The 14,673-nt window shown below is 32.9% G+C and overlaps 3 protein-coding genes across 3 annotated transcripts; 2 read left to right on the forward strand and 1 right to left on the reverse strand.

Annotated features, from left to right (window-relative positions):
* The first annotated feature begins 1,307 nt into the window (after nucleotides 1-1,307).
* On the forward strand, nucleotides 1,308-4,052 carry LOC109003743 (glutamyl-tRNA(Gln) amidotransferase subunit C, chloroplastic/mitochondrial). Its single transcript, XM_018982021.2, has 5 exons — nucleotides 1,308-1,619; nucleotides 1,745-1,785; nucleotides 3,076-3,131; nucleotides 3,621-3,672; nucleotides 3,760-4,052. The coding sequence occupies exons 1-5, from the start codon at nucleotides 1,344-1,346 to the stop codon at nucleotides 3,833-3,835; spliced, it is 501 nt and encodes a 166-aa protein (XP_018837566.1). The 5' UTR covers nucleotides 1,308-1,343; the 3' UTR covers nucleotides 3,836-4,052.
* Nucleotides 4,053-4,688: 636 nt separating this feature from the next.
* Nucleotides 4,689-8,780, reverse strand: LOC109003741 (RNA polymerase sigma factor sigC-like). Its single transcript, XM_018982016.2, has 7 exons — nucleotides 8,567-8,780; nucleotides 7,583-7,746; nucleotides 6,784-7,341; nucleotides 6,469-6,699; nucleotides 6,174-6,314; nucleotides 5,875-6,075; nucleotides 4,689-5,134 (listed from the first exon to the last, which is right to left on the reverse strand). The coding sequence occupies exons 1-7, from the start codon at nucleotides 8,658-8,660 to the stop codon at nucleotides 4,853-4,855; spliced, it is 1,671 nt and encodes a 556-aa protein (XP_018837561.2). The 5' UTR covers nucleotides 8,661-8,780; the 3' UTR covers nucleotides 4,689-4,852.
* Nucleotides 8,781-12,839: 4,059 nt separating this feature from the next.
* On the forward strand, nucleotides 12,840-13,836 carry LOC109003744 (EPIDERMAL PATTERNING FACTOR-like protein 2). Its single transcript, XM_018982022.2, has 3 exons — nucleotides 12,840-13,119; nucleotides 13,206-13,240; nucleotides 13,340-13,836. The coding sequence occupies exons 1-3, from the start codon at nucleotides 13,005-13,007 to the stop codon at nucleotides 13,610-13,612; spliced, it is 423 nt and encodes a 140-aa protein (XP_018837567.1). The 5' UTR covers nucleotides 12,840-13,004; the 3' UTR covers nucleotides 13,613-13,836.
* The last annotated feature ends 837 nt before the right edge of the window (nucleotides 13,837-14,673 follow it).

The raw sequence follows: 14,673 nt of genomic DNA on the forward strand, positions 1-14,673 counted from the left end.
TTTTCTATTCATCTTCATATTTATTTTTATTTTTATTTATAAACTAATTAAAATTTCTTATTTCTTATCCATAAATTATATATTTTATAAAATAAATAAATATAATATGTGATATATAAAAATGATAAATAAAATTTTTATTATAAAAGTACAAGAAATACTAATACGCACTTTATAAAAATTTATTTTCATCAGTTACTATTTACTATTTCACATCTGATATCCTATAAAAAATACCTCATATTTTATGAAAAAGTTATAAGTGTAGGAGTGAATAGTAATTAATGCATAATATTTCTCAAATATAACATAGTAAAAAGAATTTTAAAATCTTTTTTCTCTTTTTATTTTTAGCACCATTTTATTTTAAATATACATATATATATTTTAATAAGTCACGTGCGTCTTGAGAACAAAGTTAGTGATATAAATGAAAGATACAGTAATATTACTCTAATAATAATAATAGTAATTAAGATCTGTGTTTTCTCATAGCATTTTGTCGTGCATTATGAGTTTTGTTGGTAGTTAATTAGCAGCTAATTTGGGATTACGCAGGAGGTGATATTTTCATTCACAGTAGTATCTAACACATGCTTTATTTATATAACTATAAATTTTTAATAATTATACGACATCTTGTATTGATATAAAAAAAATATAACGCGTGTGTACTTATTTTAAGTGGTTGTGGGATGCTACATGATCACATTGATACAAAGATTATTAAATTATGTCGTCATCTCATCTTTGGCGTAATTGTAAAACTTTCAATTAAAATTATTTTTCTAGAATGACATTCTTCACATCATACTTTACATTTCATTTTCGGCCCATCGATATAATTTATTAATTTTTTATTTTTTATTAAAAAATAAAGGTGAATGATAGAAAAAAAAAATGTCATATTTTATATAAAAAAATATAAAAAAGAGTACGGCTATATCTATAAAAAAATTATATAAAAAAAATTCATAAATTAACGTAACTTCATTTAATAAGTTAGATCTGCTTTACATTAAAAGTAATTTTATAATATAACGAATCATATCAAATTACGTAAATTTTTTAAATTACTTTTATATAATTTATTTATGATTAAAGTATTTCTCTATAAAAAAAATATAAACAAGATAAAAAAATGTGTTATATATACACTGGGTTTGGAATCTGGATGAAAGCCCAAACGTTGTGAGTCGTGTATTGTGAGGACAAAATGAGAAGACTGAAAACTACAAGTCGTTTTATGGAAATAAAGCGACGGCGTATGGTGAAAGTGATCAGGAGTTACAAAATACAATCGCAGAAAAAAATAGGATGGGATTGAGAATTTGAGATTGGGAATGAGAATGGGAATGGGGAGCTGCAGAGCCTTGCTTATGGGGAGAGCAGTAGCAGCAACAGCTTCGGCTTCTATACAGAAGACCCAGGTCTTCAACTTCAGCCGCAAAATCAGCAGCAACAGCTTCGGCCTCTGCTTCTCCAAATCAGTTCTTATCACATGCAGAAACAACAATGGGGTCCGAAGCTGCTCCACAGCCTCAATTCGATCCTCTCTTGAACCTCCAGATGTGCCTCGTTTGGCTGAGACTGCTCGAATCTCTCTCACCCAGAATGAGGTATACAATTTAACATCCATTTGGCTGGGTCGTTGCCACACTTTTAAGTTTTAATTGTATTCTATGCTTTCAAAGTAATTTCTTTTTTTTTTCTCTTTTGTTCGCCCGTTCGTTCTTTATTGCAGGTTGAAGAGTTTGCACCAAAGATCCGACAAGTCATAGATTGGTATGCTTGCGTCGCGCTCTCTTTCGCTTTCTCTTTCTAGACAGGTTTTAAACTAGAAATTCTGCAGATGTCTCTTTCTTCAATTTATTTCGCTTAAATTAGACACTCTTTAGTTTTTGAATCTTGTTGTTAATTTTTGGTTAGCTCTCTATCTCACTTAGGAAAAAAAGAGAGTGAGTTTTCTATCTAATATCATTAAACTTTGAAGGATGAGCTGTGTATTCAGTTATGAATGGAAACGGTGGAAATCATATATCCACGTGCGTGTGAAATCACCACTTGTCCCAAAAGCTTAAGCTGACGGAAAGAGGTTGATTTTATTATTTAATTTATATCTTAACACTATTCCTCACCTGTGGCCAGATTCTCCTCAAGGAATTGAGCTCAACACGTGGAATATTTAATTAAATGAATTAGAGTATAGAGTCAGGGTTTAAAACTCAGGACTTTTGCTCTAATATCATGTGTAATAACCACTTGTCCCAAAAGTTTAATCTGATGGCAAGAGGTATATTTTATTATTTAATGTATATTTTAACAGTGTGTATCGAAATATATCCTTCACAAATCATCACATTCGGTCATCCGTGCATAGAATTTGGTGATGACACTATAGGAATGCAAATAAGATGCATATAATTTGATGAAGGTGACCTCAATATTTGGAAGGGTTAAGCACTTGGGCAGGTTTGGGGGGTGAGATGAGAATTTTGTGTTTTGTTTTGAAGTTTAAAATATTATGTTTTAATATTATTATTGTTTTGGGATTTGAAAAATGTGTATTGAGATTTGAAAAAGTTGAATTGTTTATTATATTTTGTATGGGGATTTGAAAAATGTGTAATGATGAGATGAGATGAGATGAAAATTTTGTGTCTTGTCTTGAGTACCAAACCTGCCCTAAGCAGAATTAGAAATAGAAATTAGAAATGTAGAATTAGAAATGTAGTTGGCTGAGCAGAATTGAGGATTCTGGTGCTTTCTTAAGCAGAATTAGAAATGTAGTTGTTTATGGCTGGCCCTTTTCATCCATATGCTGGTTTAGAAAGGAATGTTAAGTTCAAATTGAAAGTCTCCTCACTTCAATAGCATTTTATCATCAAGATTTTGGTCTATTGTATACATTGAAAGCCATGCTTATATGAAGATGTTGGGTTGTGACTCACTACATCCTACATCACAAAATAGTTCAGATTATTAGTGATATTTTAATTTATTTCTCCTAGTTTTAATGTTCTTTTGAATTACCTCATCACTATCATTATGATAATTAATAGTTGGACCTGGCAGGTTTGGACAACTTCAAGATGTTGATCTTCATAGTGTTGAGCCCGCCATCAGAGCAGGTCCGTGAAAACCACTCAAGTCTCATATCTCTTTATAGCAAAACTAGGCAGTGGTTGCATTCACAATGAGATAATGGTCTGGCACATCTTTGAGGTTTTTATTTGTAGGATAGACATTAGGAGTCCGTAGCTGGATCTGTTATCACAAAAAAAAAACCCTTGACTCCACTGCCATTTCTCCTCAATGTGCTTTTTCACCCAATGGAAAACAACCATCTATCCTAGTGTCAACTCAGTTTCATTAGATTACACATGTAACATGGTGAAGAAGATCAAGATGTTGTACCATGATGACAGCTGCAGTAGTCAATGACTTTCCTCTTTACTCTCGCAGAAAAATCTCAAATCCTGCTCTTTTATGGTGAATCCTGCTCATACATCTTGATCACATAATAATATATTTTGCTGTCAAATTTTGTCCAAAATCTTAAGGGTTGGGCGAGTGGGGTGAGGTGCAATGTGCTTTTAATTTATTCACTCTATCTACAGATACCGAAGGCAGCAACTTGCGTGATGATGTCCCTGAAACATTTGAGAATAGGTGAGATGGTTTCTTCTCTACCCTGCAATTCAGGATTTGGCTGGCAAATTTGGGATACATTTAAATTATTCATTTTGCCCTCAACAGGGAGGCCATGATTGCGGCTGTTCCAAGCTTTGAGGAACAATATATCAAAGTTCCCAAAGTCTTGAACAAGGAGTGACATTTTTTAGGCAACCTGTTTCTTCTATATTGTAATTCGCAAGTTATGCAGCCGACGGAAAGCACTCACGTCCTTTTCCTCTTAATAGTTTTGTATTTTTGAAAGTGAGCCCATTCTATTTTTGGTTCTAATGTGTGCCATTTTGGCCTCGGACTCCATAAATCATACGAAGTTGTCCTTTCAGACGTATATATTATCTGCTCCTGCTGTAATTCTACATCAAAGGAACTAAATGCCAATTGATGAGTAGGTACTGCAAGAACTTACATGAAACAAGTCCAGCCAGAAAAATTCACTTTCAACCGTGTCCATGACCACCATGCACGCTGAATCAACTTTAGGATCAAAATGCTAAAATTGTAAATAGGTTTGTATTGGAAACTTATCTCATCATTACAACTTTTTTAAATTTCAAAACAATAATAATATTAAAAATTAATATTTTATTTTACTATTTACAAACCATCTCGACTCATATCTGAATTCAAATGAATGTTTTTGCAAACAAGTGAAAATCCAAAGGCCAATTTGGCCTCTAACCCTATTTTTTTTAAGTTAATTGATGTGGAAAACCTTCACATAAGTTGTGTACTCGATGGGTCAATAAAAAACTTGTAAATATAATTTTTATTTCCTTTTAAAAATACAAAAAGAAAAAGGAATGGAATAATGGCAAATAAAAAAAATATGTAATCGTCAAGACCCGATCGTGGTTGGGACTTCGGAAATCCCCAGGGCAGCTCATGTTTTTTGCGTCCGTTCACATCTCCTTAGGACTACATCTCAGTCTGGTTTTTATGACAATTCATTCAGACCAAGAAAGTCGAAACTAAGTCAGTTTGGATTGAGAGATTCATCTCAACTCATCTCACTACCATTTATAAATTTCAACTCACAAATCTCATTATTATTCATAAACTATCTTATCTCATCTCATCTCTCAATTTAAATGGGGCTTAAATCTGCCCCATGCAATCAAAAGCAAACAACATTGGAGCTTCGCAAGTCAAGCTGAAACTAGTTTTCCAAATAATGGCTTAAACTTCTACGAATTTCTTCATTTCTTAGGCGAGCAAGAGCTTTCCTTTCAATCTTACGTATCCACTCCTTAGAGACGTGGAGAAGCCTCCCTGTCTCCTCAAGTGACTTGGGCTGGCAGTCCTCGAGTCCATACCTTAGGAACAAAACTTGCCTCTCTCTTGAATCCAAGCTTTTTAAAAGATTGTGAATTTCTTTCCTCATGTGCTGCCTCGTGACAGTTTCTTCAGGACTTCTTATTGACAAGTCAGGCAAAACTTCCTGCAAGATAGTCAAAACAATTTTAATTTGATATAATTGTGAATAAGGGAATCTGCCAGTGAGTAGAGTCCAATATACAACAGAGAAAGACACCAGAGAACAGTGCACACATGGAGTGACGAGCCGGCCTGCATACATGACAAGAAGGATGTTTTTCATGCATTGCCAAGGATTGAATCCTTGGCTACAACCATGATGACCCATCCTATGAATCATTACACACCAAATAGAATTATAACAAAAAGAAGGCCCAATGAAAGCTTGTCTAGCAAGTAATTTGAGGAGTGAGAGACCGTGGATGTGAGTCAGGCCAAGTCAGTTCACAAGCCTCAAGGTAATTCTCATGCATCTATTCGCAATGCTCATCCTAGAGGTTTGTCACTATTTGAAGGGAGTCTGTTCGTTATTGTTAATTAGTCAGAGTTATAGTCCTGTTAAAAGAAGATGTGTCAAATATACAACTGGATCATCACACTAGTCTGTTAGTTTTTGAAGGTATGGGAGCCTTAACGTGATCTTTCTGTTCCCAAGGGTTCCAGCAAATTTCCAACATCTGATTTTTTGCACAACGCGAAAGTTGTCCAACCTCATAAGTAATTAGTGACCAAAGCTCAAAACAAAGTGTGTTACAAAAATACTAATTTACAAACAAGACTTTTACTTGACAATATGGATAAGATGACAATATGGATAAGATGAATCTGCATATGCAAAATAGAGAGTATAGATTCTAGTCATACCCTGTATTGTAGATTGTTGTGATCCCCTATCTTCTGATCAATTGAACCAATAACTCTTAAACATTTTCCAGCCGATCTGATTTTGGCCAAAGAAAGACCTGTGTACTTCGAAATATCATCATCACCTGGGTATTTCCCGTGGGTTCTGTTAAGGTCTTTTCGAGCTTTTACTATTAGATTTATTGCCCTGCTCAACGTATACTGTAAAGGAAAACAGAAAGGAAAACGTTTGTACCAAGCCAAAATATCACAAAGATGATATTTCTACATCCAACCAATATCGCAAAGACGAAACATACTGGAATTTGGATTCCCCTAGCATGCTGTGCTACCATTCTTGACATTGATTTCCTAATCCAGTACTGAACATAGGTTGAAAATCGGTAGCCCCTGGTATGGTCAAACCGTTCAGCACCTTGGAGGACTCCCAAGTTTCCAGCCTATAAGATAGCATAAAAATCTTTAACTCCACGCACTTAAAACTATTTGTTCTCAAGCACTATATACACCAATTATCGATATGAAAAGTTTTTTAGAAATTATGAAAAAAAAAAATAGTGATCCAGGATAAAAGAAAAGGCATGTCTAGCAAACCTGAAGCAAGTCTTCCAAAGCTATTCCCAGACCTCTGTAATTTCTTGCAAGATATAGAACTAAGGAGCGAGTACTCCTTATAAGCTCATCCCTACAGCACCAACCAAAATGCAAGTGCTGCTGCAACACCTTTTCATCAAGTCCAGCTGCCTCTGCCCAACAACTCAAGCTAGCTACTCGCCCAGTTTCCGCTTCCAAAGTTATCCTGATTCTCTCTAAGTTTGCAACCACCTGCAATAATGAGGAATTAGATGTTAGGCATCTGTTTGAAGCATGAACAGAAAACTTACATTGTGCCAAGAAGATGAATGCTACCTTAACCCCCCTTGACATCTCGGCTTCATTTCTAGCAATCTTAAGCCTTCTTATTCTAGACCTGGATCCTCTTTTTACAGATGAAACAGTAGGCTTCCCGAAATGTTTCTGATTGACTTTTGAGGGCAATGACAGAGGAGCATTTTCCAATGTTCTTGTTCTTGATTTTCTTTCTTTCATTTTCCCTGAGCGAACAACTTTTTTACCTATGTGATCATCTTTGACACTTCTCATCTTGTGCTCTCCAATATGCTGAGAAGGTATGTCCACCAAATCCAAAAAATTTGAGATTTCAAGGCTCCTTGATAGACAGGTATAAAATAAGTTTATAGCTCCAAGCCTTCCTAATTGCAGCAGAATATCCTTTTCCAACCTTATCACGTCTGAATCAACAAAAGTTTCCTCTAAAATGTGAAGATTTTCCATTAAAGAATTAAAATGCGTTGCCTTGCATGCTTGTAAGCTTGTGGAGGAAGTAAATTTGTTCTCTTTAACAGGCACCTTGGCGTCTTCAATTATGTCATGTAGATTGCTGAATGTCCTCTTCCTAATGTTTTCCTGAAAGATGAGACCTAAAATAAGATTTCTAATAGGGAAAAAAACAAGGTATGGTAATGATGTGTCTACATTGTGTATGTATGTATGTCTGCACGGACATAGTTATGCTTGTATGTAGGTTTGTATGTTTATATGCATACTTCTTTTTCATCAACTTGTTAAATATTCTATATTCACCACAAATACGTTTGCGATATCATTCCATGCAGCTTGCCCATGAGAACATGATACAATGACAAACCTTCATGTCTTCCAATTCTGAGAAATTATTCTCCTTGAATTGTGGAACTGCAAGAGAAGAAGTGGATGCTTGCTGAGGATCTTTATAAAATTTATCACTCTCATCTGAAATAACCGACATTAAAGACTGCCTTGTTGAGTTGAAAGAAGCCTCCTTGCCTCTAACTGTATTATTTCCCAATCAAGAATAAGAAGTGTATCACAAAACTTTTACAATCAAATGCAAATGCATAATCCAAACCCATGAGCAGTGTGTTCAGATTGAAGAAAATTGTGTCTAGAACTCTAGTGAAAAAGATTAAGGAGGGAAAATACTTCCCATGTGTAAATATCAAAGCGAGAAAGATATTGATGGAAGTGGGCGAGCTAAACTTCTCAAAGAGCCCACTTTCTACTTCAAGCAAAAAGTGGTGGGAAATGAGTGAACCTTTTTTTCCCTTCTTTTGTACTCAAATAAAACAGGAAAAGAGAACAATAATATATTTTAGAATGAAGAAACTCAATCTCCCCTGTTGCTTGATGTCTAAAATCCTCCTAGAGTTCTGTAGCGAGCTGAGAGCATACTTCGGAAAATTCGAAAGCCCGTGAGATTTTACCGCAGTTCCTGTAAGAAACCAAGTCCAATATCCATTTCCAGGAGCAAACTCTAAAATCCAACCCCTATCAAAACTAGTTAAGTGATCGCCTAGCAAGTTCCACCTCTGCGCATAAGTCTGCTATTGGTACTTTGTTGGGCTCAGACATGGATTTCAAGATAAGAGAGTGACGAATATGTAACTAAATTTAAGCACCAATATTCAATGCTTTCCAATTTGAAGAGACAACTAAACAATCTCCATGTGAAGTGTGTTTATGTGGGTGTGTGTCATTCAAAAACTAATTACGACAGAGATGGAAGCTAGACAAAAAGAAAGCGTTTTTCGCTCATTTTTTCACCCCTTTGGGAGAACAAATATGAAATGAGCTTTACATCCAATAGACTCACCGTAAGAAGAAGAAATCCTGAAAGGTGAATTGGAGGGGGAATGAGACTGAATCGGAAAACCCCACTTGAGATTTAGCCTGAAACCGAAACCCATTGTGTTTCTCGAAACAAAAATGGCGGAGAAACTTGGTCCATTAATTCTGGATGGAGTTCATCATGCTACAGGGGTGCAACAAAATGTGGATGCGTTGGTGGTGTCACTCTCGACCACCGGTTCTTCATCTACAACTGCAAGTTGAAAATCAATTTATATATATGGTTGAAGAAAGAGCCCAAACATTCCTCCTACTTTCCCATGGCCCACGATAGATCAAAATATCTGAAGATTTTTTTGTTGGGCGCCGCTAATTAATTAAGGAAAAATTCTACTTAGTATTCTTGCATTACGTATTATAAGTTAATTTTTTTTATTAAATATATGGTATATAAATTATAAATAAAAGTAAAATTAAAATTAATAAATTAATAAAAAAATTAAAATAGAGTAATATTATATACAGTCGTAGAGTAAGTAAGTGTCGTACAACCACTTTAAAAAAAAATAGAGTCTACTATTAAAAAAATTAATTTTTTTTATATAAGTCTCGTATTTTTTTCTAAAATAATTATGTAGTGTTTGTATAATTACGATTTTAATTATCATTTCTCTTATATTAAAAGAGAAAAAAACACTTGAGCCAACCGACTGACAAGAGTCGACATAACATGACTAGGGATAAATTTGGCACATTTTTTTAAAAATAAATTTAGAATTTATTATTAAAAAAATAATTTTTTATGAGTTTTAAATTTTCATATTTTTTTAAAAGAAATATACAAAATTTATACATCATAAAATTACAAATATTATTTCTCAATTAAAAATTTCGAAGCAACATAACTACTAATAAAGTAAAAATCAAAGTTTGTAGATGAAATTTCAAGAAATTTTAAAACAAAAAATAAAAGTTTTGAAAAAAACACTTGAAATTTGATTTTTTCACGATTTTGTGAAATTGTCGGTACTATTAAAAATAAATTGAGAAAGTGTTTTAAAGATGTTTTTATTGGAATTTGAAAGGGTTGTAGGAACCATTGAAAATAAATAATTTTCTTTCGAGAGGTTATTTTCTTAATTTCGTGAACATTATTTTGATTTTTAATATTTGTCATAAAATAAACCCTTGAAGATAAAAATTATTTCTGAGATTTTTTGGCATAAAGCTATTTATTGAAGGTACAAATTTTCTAACCAAAAAAAAAATCTAAAAAGTTAAATTAGAGCAAGGATGGTCCTCATGTCTTCTTAAGAGGATGACCATTAATATATAAATTTTGCAAAGCCAGATGCAAAATGGAGAGTGAATGAGTGATGGTTCTGGAGATCCATGCATATTATATATATATATATATATATATATATATATATATATTTGGAATAGATGGAAATTCAAAGGCAAGCTGATTGGGATCAAGGGGCCAGGCACAAACAGGACGTGGTTCATTTATCCCTTGCATGCATGCTTATTCTCGATCGGTTTTACAGATCCTACATCATCATGCATGTATTCTAAAAACTTCGATTATACAATGCAAAGAAACTCAAATGTACTCTCACTCACTGCAGCTGATCCATTCATTTAAATTCAAATTTATGTTACGAATTATTGTCATGTTGATAAATTACATGAAAACAAATATTTCAATTAAATTCATAAGGATTAATTAGCATATAAACATGTAGCTAGCTAGCTGCAGGTGCGACTAGTACTGCTGATCTGGTTAATTTCACCAACTTGCATCGTATGAAGGGTGAGAAAGTACTCTGTGCGATTAATGAGATGAGCATTGCTATTGGGTAACTTATTGCATGCTTAGATACTCTCGTGATGTGGCAAAACCACGTGTTACCGCGTGGTTTATTAAAAAAATATAAAAAATATAATTAAATTAAGTTATTATTTAAATAATAAGTTGAAATGAAATAAATTAAAATAAAAATTGAAGATTGAATAAATTATTATTAGAATATTATTTTTTAATATTATTATAAATATAAAAAAATTAAATTATTTATTATATTTTATGTAAAAAAAAAATTAATATGTAATAATAAAATTAGTTAAAATACTTACTGTGTTCAAACGTGACTAAAAGAACGATTAAAAATCTATTCATTTGAGTGGTAAGTTTCAGACGGTAAAATATTATTATTATTAGTGAAATTGAAATTGGGTACTTGATGAATTAATATGGTAAATGAGTTTTTTAATTTGTTGTTGCGTGATTAATTTTGTAATGGTATTCAACCTCTCTAATCTTTATATGTTATATTTTTTAAAATTTTAATCTTATTTTTTAAAGATTTTTTTGAGTTTATTTTTTTTGAAATAATTTAATTTTTCTATTCATTATTTATATATATGAAATATTTAATAAAATAAAAATTATATAATATATAAAAATTATATAAATAATAAAAATTGTGTCAATTTTTTCTTTCCTACGTAAGTTTCTTAATAAAGTTCTGCATTTATCATCTGGCCACTAGTCCTACGCACCAGGCTTTAGGATAAGGGTGATGCTACAGCCCCCGCTGGGGGCTCCCGCTGGGGCTGTAGGATTATTTTATATATTTTTTATTTAAATAATTTTTTATATAGATTTTTTAATTTTTTTAATATTTTAAAAAAATAATAAATTTAAAATATTATTAAGAAAATATTTTTTTAATCAGAAAGTAAAAAAATATATATTTTCTTAATTACGAAGTAAAATAAAAAATATTTTTTTATAATTTTTTATTTTACTTCATGATTAAGAAAGTATTTTTAATAATATTATGATTTTTTTAAATATTTAAAATGGACATGCTACAGCTTCGCTGGGGTTCCTGTTGGGCTTAATATGTACTTTTTTATGTGTATTTTTTTAATTTATTTTTTATATAGATTTTTTTTACACTTTTAAAAAATAAAATAAATTTAAAATATCATTAAAAAACACTTTCTTAATCAGAAAGTAAAAAAAAATTATTAAAAAATACTTCATTAATCACGAAGTAAAATAAATATTATTTTTATTCTATTTCTTGATTAAAAAAATATTTTTTAATAATATTATAATTTTTATTTTATTTTTTAAAATATTTAAAATTATTAATAATATTTATATTAAAAAAACTAAAATAAATAAATAAAAAAATGTTAGATGCCCAGCGGGAGCCCCAGCGGGACATGTAGCATTTTTCTTAGGATAATTATAAATATTATTTAGAAAATGACACGTGGGATCGTTTGAATTATATTCTGCTAAAATCATTTATTATATATCCACTTGGTGGCCTGAACTCCGAAGTCTTGAGGCCAACTGTTTTTATTGCATGTCATAGAATCGTAGTCGCTACGCACAGGATGAACGATGCAGTGTACTGAAACAGGCTACTGACGGCAATTAATTTCAATAAAGTACAGAATGTATAAAGATCAAACGTTATTCTCCCCGGTACAGTGCGTGAATTTGCAGCCAAATTCGCCCCCAACCCGCCATGCATATTCCTTCAGAAAGACGTTTGCTTCTCACGGAACTTATAACGCAGTCCCTTGTGTCTATTCTCTAGATACGTTCCGTAAAATACAGTATCTTCTTTGGGAAATATTATTTACCATACTCTTTCGGAAGATAAGAAAGAAGCTAGGCGAGGTCGACTTTAGCGTGTCGAAATGGAATTGCTCAGATCTCCAGAAAGGAAAACGCGAAATCATGGGGGAAAATCCGAGGTAAATATGGAAGGAAAACGAAAACCCAAGAGTCCCCACGTACCACTTCTAATATATAACGGATGTCCTTTGTGGGCCGGGAACCGATCTCTATCAATTTGCAGGTATATATATATATATATATATATATAGGAGGTGTGTAGTTCTTTCTTGATGCTGTTTCTGCATCCATCATGACAGAATGCACCTCTAGCTTTCGGCATCGATACCAGCTTATGGTTGCTAATGTGTTGCCATCCCTCTTTTTCTGCTACTTCCAGTTATAAACATGATATATATATATATATATATATATATATGGTACTACACTTTGTCTTCTGGTGGCTCATGAAACGAGGTCGAGGTCCTTCCGTTTTCGGCTGGGGTCCTAATTTATCTCTCTTTTAAGCTTTATTGTAGATTTGTACCACTCTTTGTTGCCTTCCGCCTCCACCACTGATAGGGAAAATATAAATGGGGAGCAATCTTATTTGCATTATGGAGGTAGCATTCACTCTCTGAACCTTCTCCTGGACACTTTTCAGAATTTCGGTTTCATTTCCTTCTAAACTGCCAGCATTCAGGCCTCTCGCTCTCTCGATCTACTCCTATTTACTATTCCCCTTCCCATTGTTTTCCTCTTAGGGTTTTAGTGTTACCTTCAAAAGAACTTCTCCCTCTCACCGTGAAAAAAAAAAAACATGGACAGCTCTGAAAATTGCGTTTGTTGGCACAGATATAGACATCTACTCATAACTTCTTTGCTCTTTGTGCTTTTGGTTTCAAGCTCGACCAAAGTGAGATTCATGGCTGAAGGTAACAAACACTACTACTCATAGAAAGACATGATATTTCTTTTCATTTCTGACTTGGGCTGTCCTAACTTTTATGAGATATTACAGGAAGAGGCATTCCAGAGTTAGTTAAGGCTGCTCAAGTAAGTAACATTCAACATTTTCATAGCTTGCTCTATCTGATCATATTCCACGGTGTTTGTATTGAAATGTTGAAATTGAATTCATATAATCATGAGCAGGAAAGGATAGAAGAGAAGAAAGTAGTAAGGATGGTGAGAACTCAGATAGGGTCCAGGCCACCAAGTTGCGAGAGGAGGTGCAGCAACTGTGAGCACTGCGAAGCAGTTCAGGTCCCGATCGTCCCAAGAGTACTGCAAAAAACACCCAGGACAAACCATTTCTCTGCTGCTGCTGTTGCGACCCCCACAATTGCATACTCCAGAGATGGGGTCTCTAACTACAAGCCTATGTGCTGGAAGTGCAAGTGCGGGGACTTCATCTTCAATCCTTGATTGAACTTTTTCACCATTCTCAATTTGGTAAATAAGATACTAGCAATTGTAACACTGATCCGTCTCTTTCTCTGGTCATCTTTTTAGAGATTTCCTTTAACCATCCCTATATATATACGATGGGCCGGGATTGGATTGTAGAGTGCATTCGTGGATTGTTTTTGCACATTAAGCTGTGTGCCCAGCTCTCTAATTTCAGCATATATCCACTTTCTGTACATGCACATTCCTTGCTTCATTAGTACTGTTAATTCTATCTAATCTAAAAGTTAGCAGAAAGCTGATGTTTCTGCCATAACATTAAGATCGTGTATATATATGATTTCGGCAATTTCGTTTTTTTTTTTTTTTTTTTTTTTTTTTAAATCTCGAGGTGTGTAATTTTGATGGTAAGTGACGAAATGGCATGGGAATATTTAAATGTTATAAAAGGGTGCTTCAAAAAGTAAAAAGGTTTTTTTCCTAAGCAATGTCAGACGGTTTCCGTTTTCGTATCTTACAAGATTTGTGCATATCCTGGATTGGAGCCTGTGGCTGTGGCTGTGGCTGTGGCTGTGGCTGTGCGTTTAGACAGCCCAGCCCACCTCGAAGCGATAAACTACAGAACACACGTACCAGTACATGATCTCATATTTACCTCTTTTTCTTTTAAATTCTTGGTGACTAAACCCTTACGTAGATTCAGGCGGTAGTGAGGTATTTAATTATTATTTTTATTATTTTATTATTTTTTTACAATTATTTATAAAATAGATAATTTGATATACAGTCGTAAAATATGTAAATATCATACAATCGTTTTAAAAAAAATAAGATCTATTATTAAAAAATTAATTTTTTTTACATATAAATCTCATGTTATTCATTTTTTTAAATAATTATACAATACTTATACACTCATAATTATAACTATTATCTTTTTTATTAAATATTTAAAAATATCTCATTATCCAAACCAGTCTTCACAACGAGATTTTCGGTCATTACCGTCGTATTATTTTGTACAGTGTTTCAATAAATAAGTTTTATATAAGTGCTGAAAAAAAAAAGTAGATCTTATT

The sequence above is a fragment of the Juglans regia genome, chromosome 8 (assembly GCF_001411555.2).
Source record: "Juglans regia cultivar Chandler chromosome 8, Walnut 2.0, whole genome shotgun sequence".
Lineage (NCBI taxonomy): Eukaryota > Viridiplantae > Streptophyta > Magnoliopsida > Fagales > Juglandaceae > Juglans > Juglans regia.

Coding starts and splice junctions, on each gene's coding strand:
- LOC109003743 (XM_018982021.2), top strand. CDS start 1,344: ATGAGAATGGGAATGGGGAGCTGCAGAGCCTTGCTTATGGGGAGAGCA. Junction 1,620..1,744: donor TCTCTCTCACCCAGAATGAG/GTATACAATTTA, acceptor TCTTTATTGCAG/GTTGAAGAGTTTGCACCAAA. Junction 3,673..3,759: donor CCTGAAACATTTGAGAATAG/GTGAGATGGTTT, acceptor TGCCCTCAACAG/GGAGGCCATGATTGCGGCTG.
- LOC109003741 (XM_018982016.2), bottom strand. CDS start 8,660: ATGGGTTTCGGTTTCAGGCTAAATCTCAAGTGGGGTTTTCCGATTCAG. Junction 6,700..6,783: donor AGATGTCAAGGGGGGTTAAG/GTAGCATTCATC, acceptor TCATTATTGCAG/GTGGTTGCAAACTTAGAGAG. Junction 6,315..6,468: donor CTTTGGAAGACTTGCTTCAG/GTTTGCTAGACA, acceptor GCTATCTTATAG/GCTGGAAACTTGGGAGTCCT.
- LOC109003744 (XM_018982022.2), top strand. CDS start 13,005: ATGGACAGCTCTGAAAATTGCGTTTGTTGGCACAGATATAGACATCTA. Junction 13,120..13,205: donor AGTGAGATTCATGGCTGAAG/GTAACAAACACT, acceptor GAGATATTACAG/GAAGAGGCATTCCAGAGTTA. Junction 13,241..13,339: donor AGTTAGTTAAGGCTGCTCAA/GTAAGTAACATT, acceptor AATCATGAGCAG/GAAAGGATAGAAGAGAAGAA.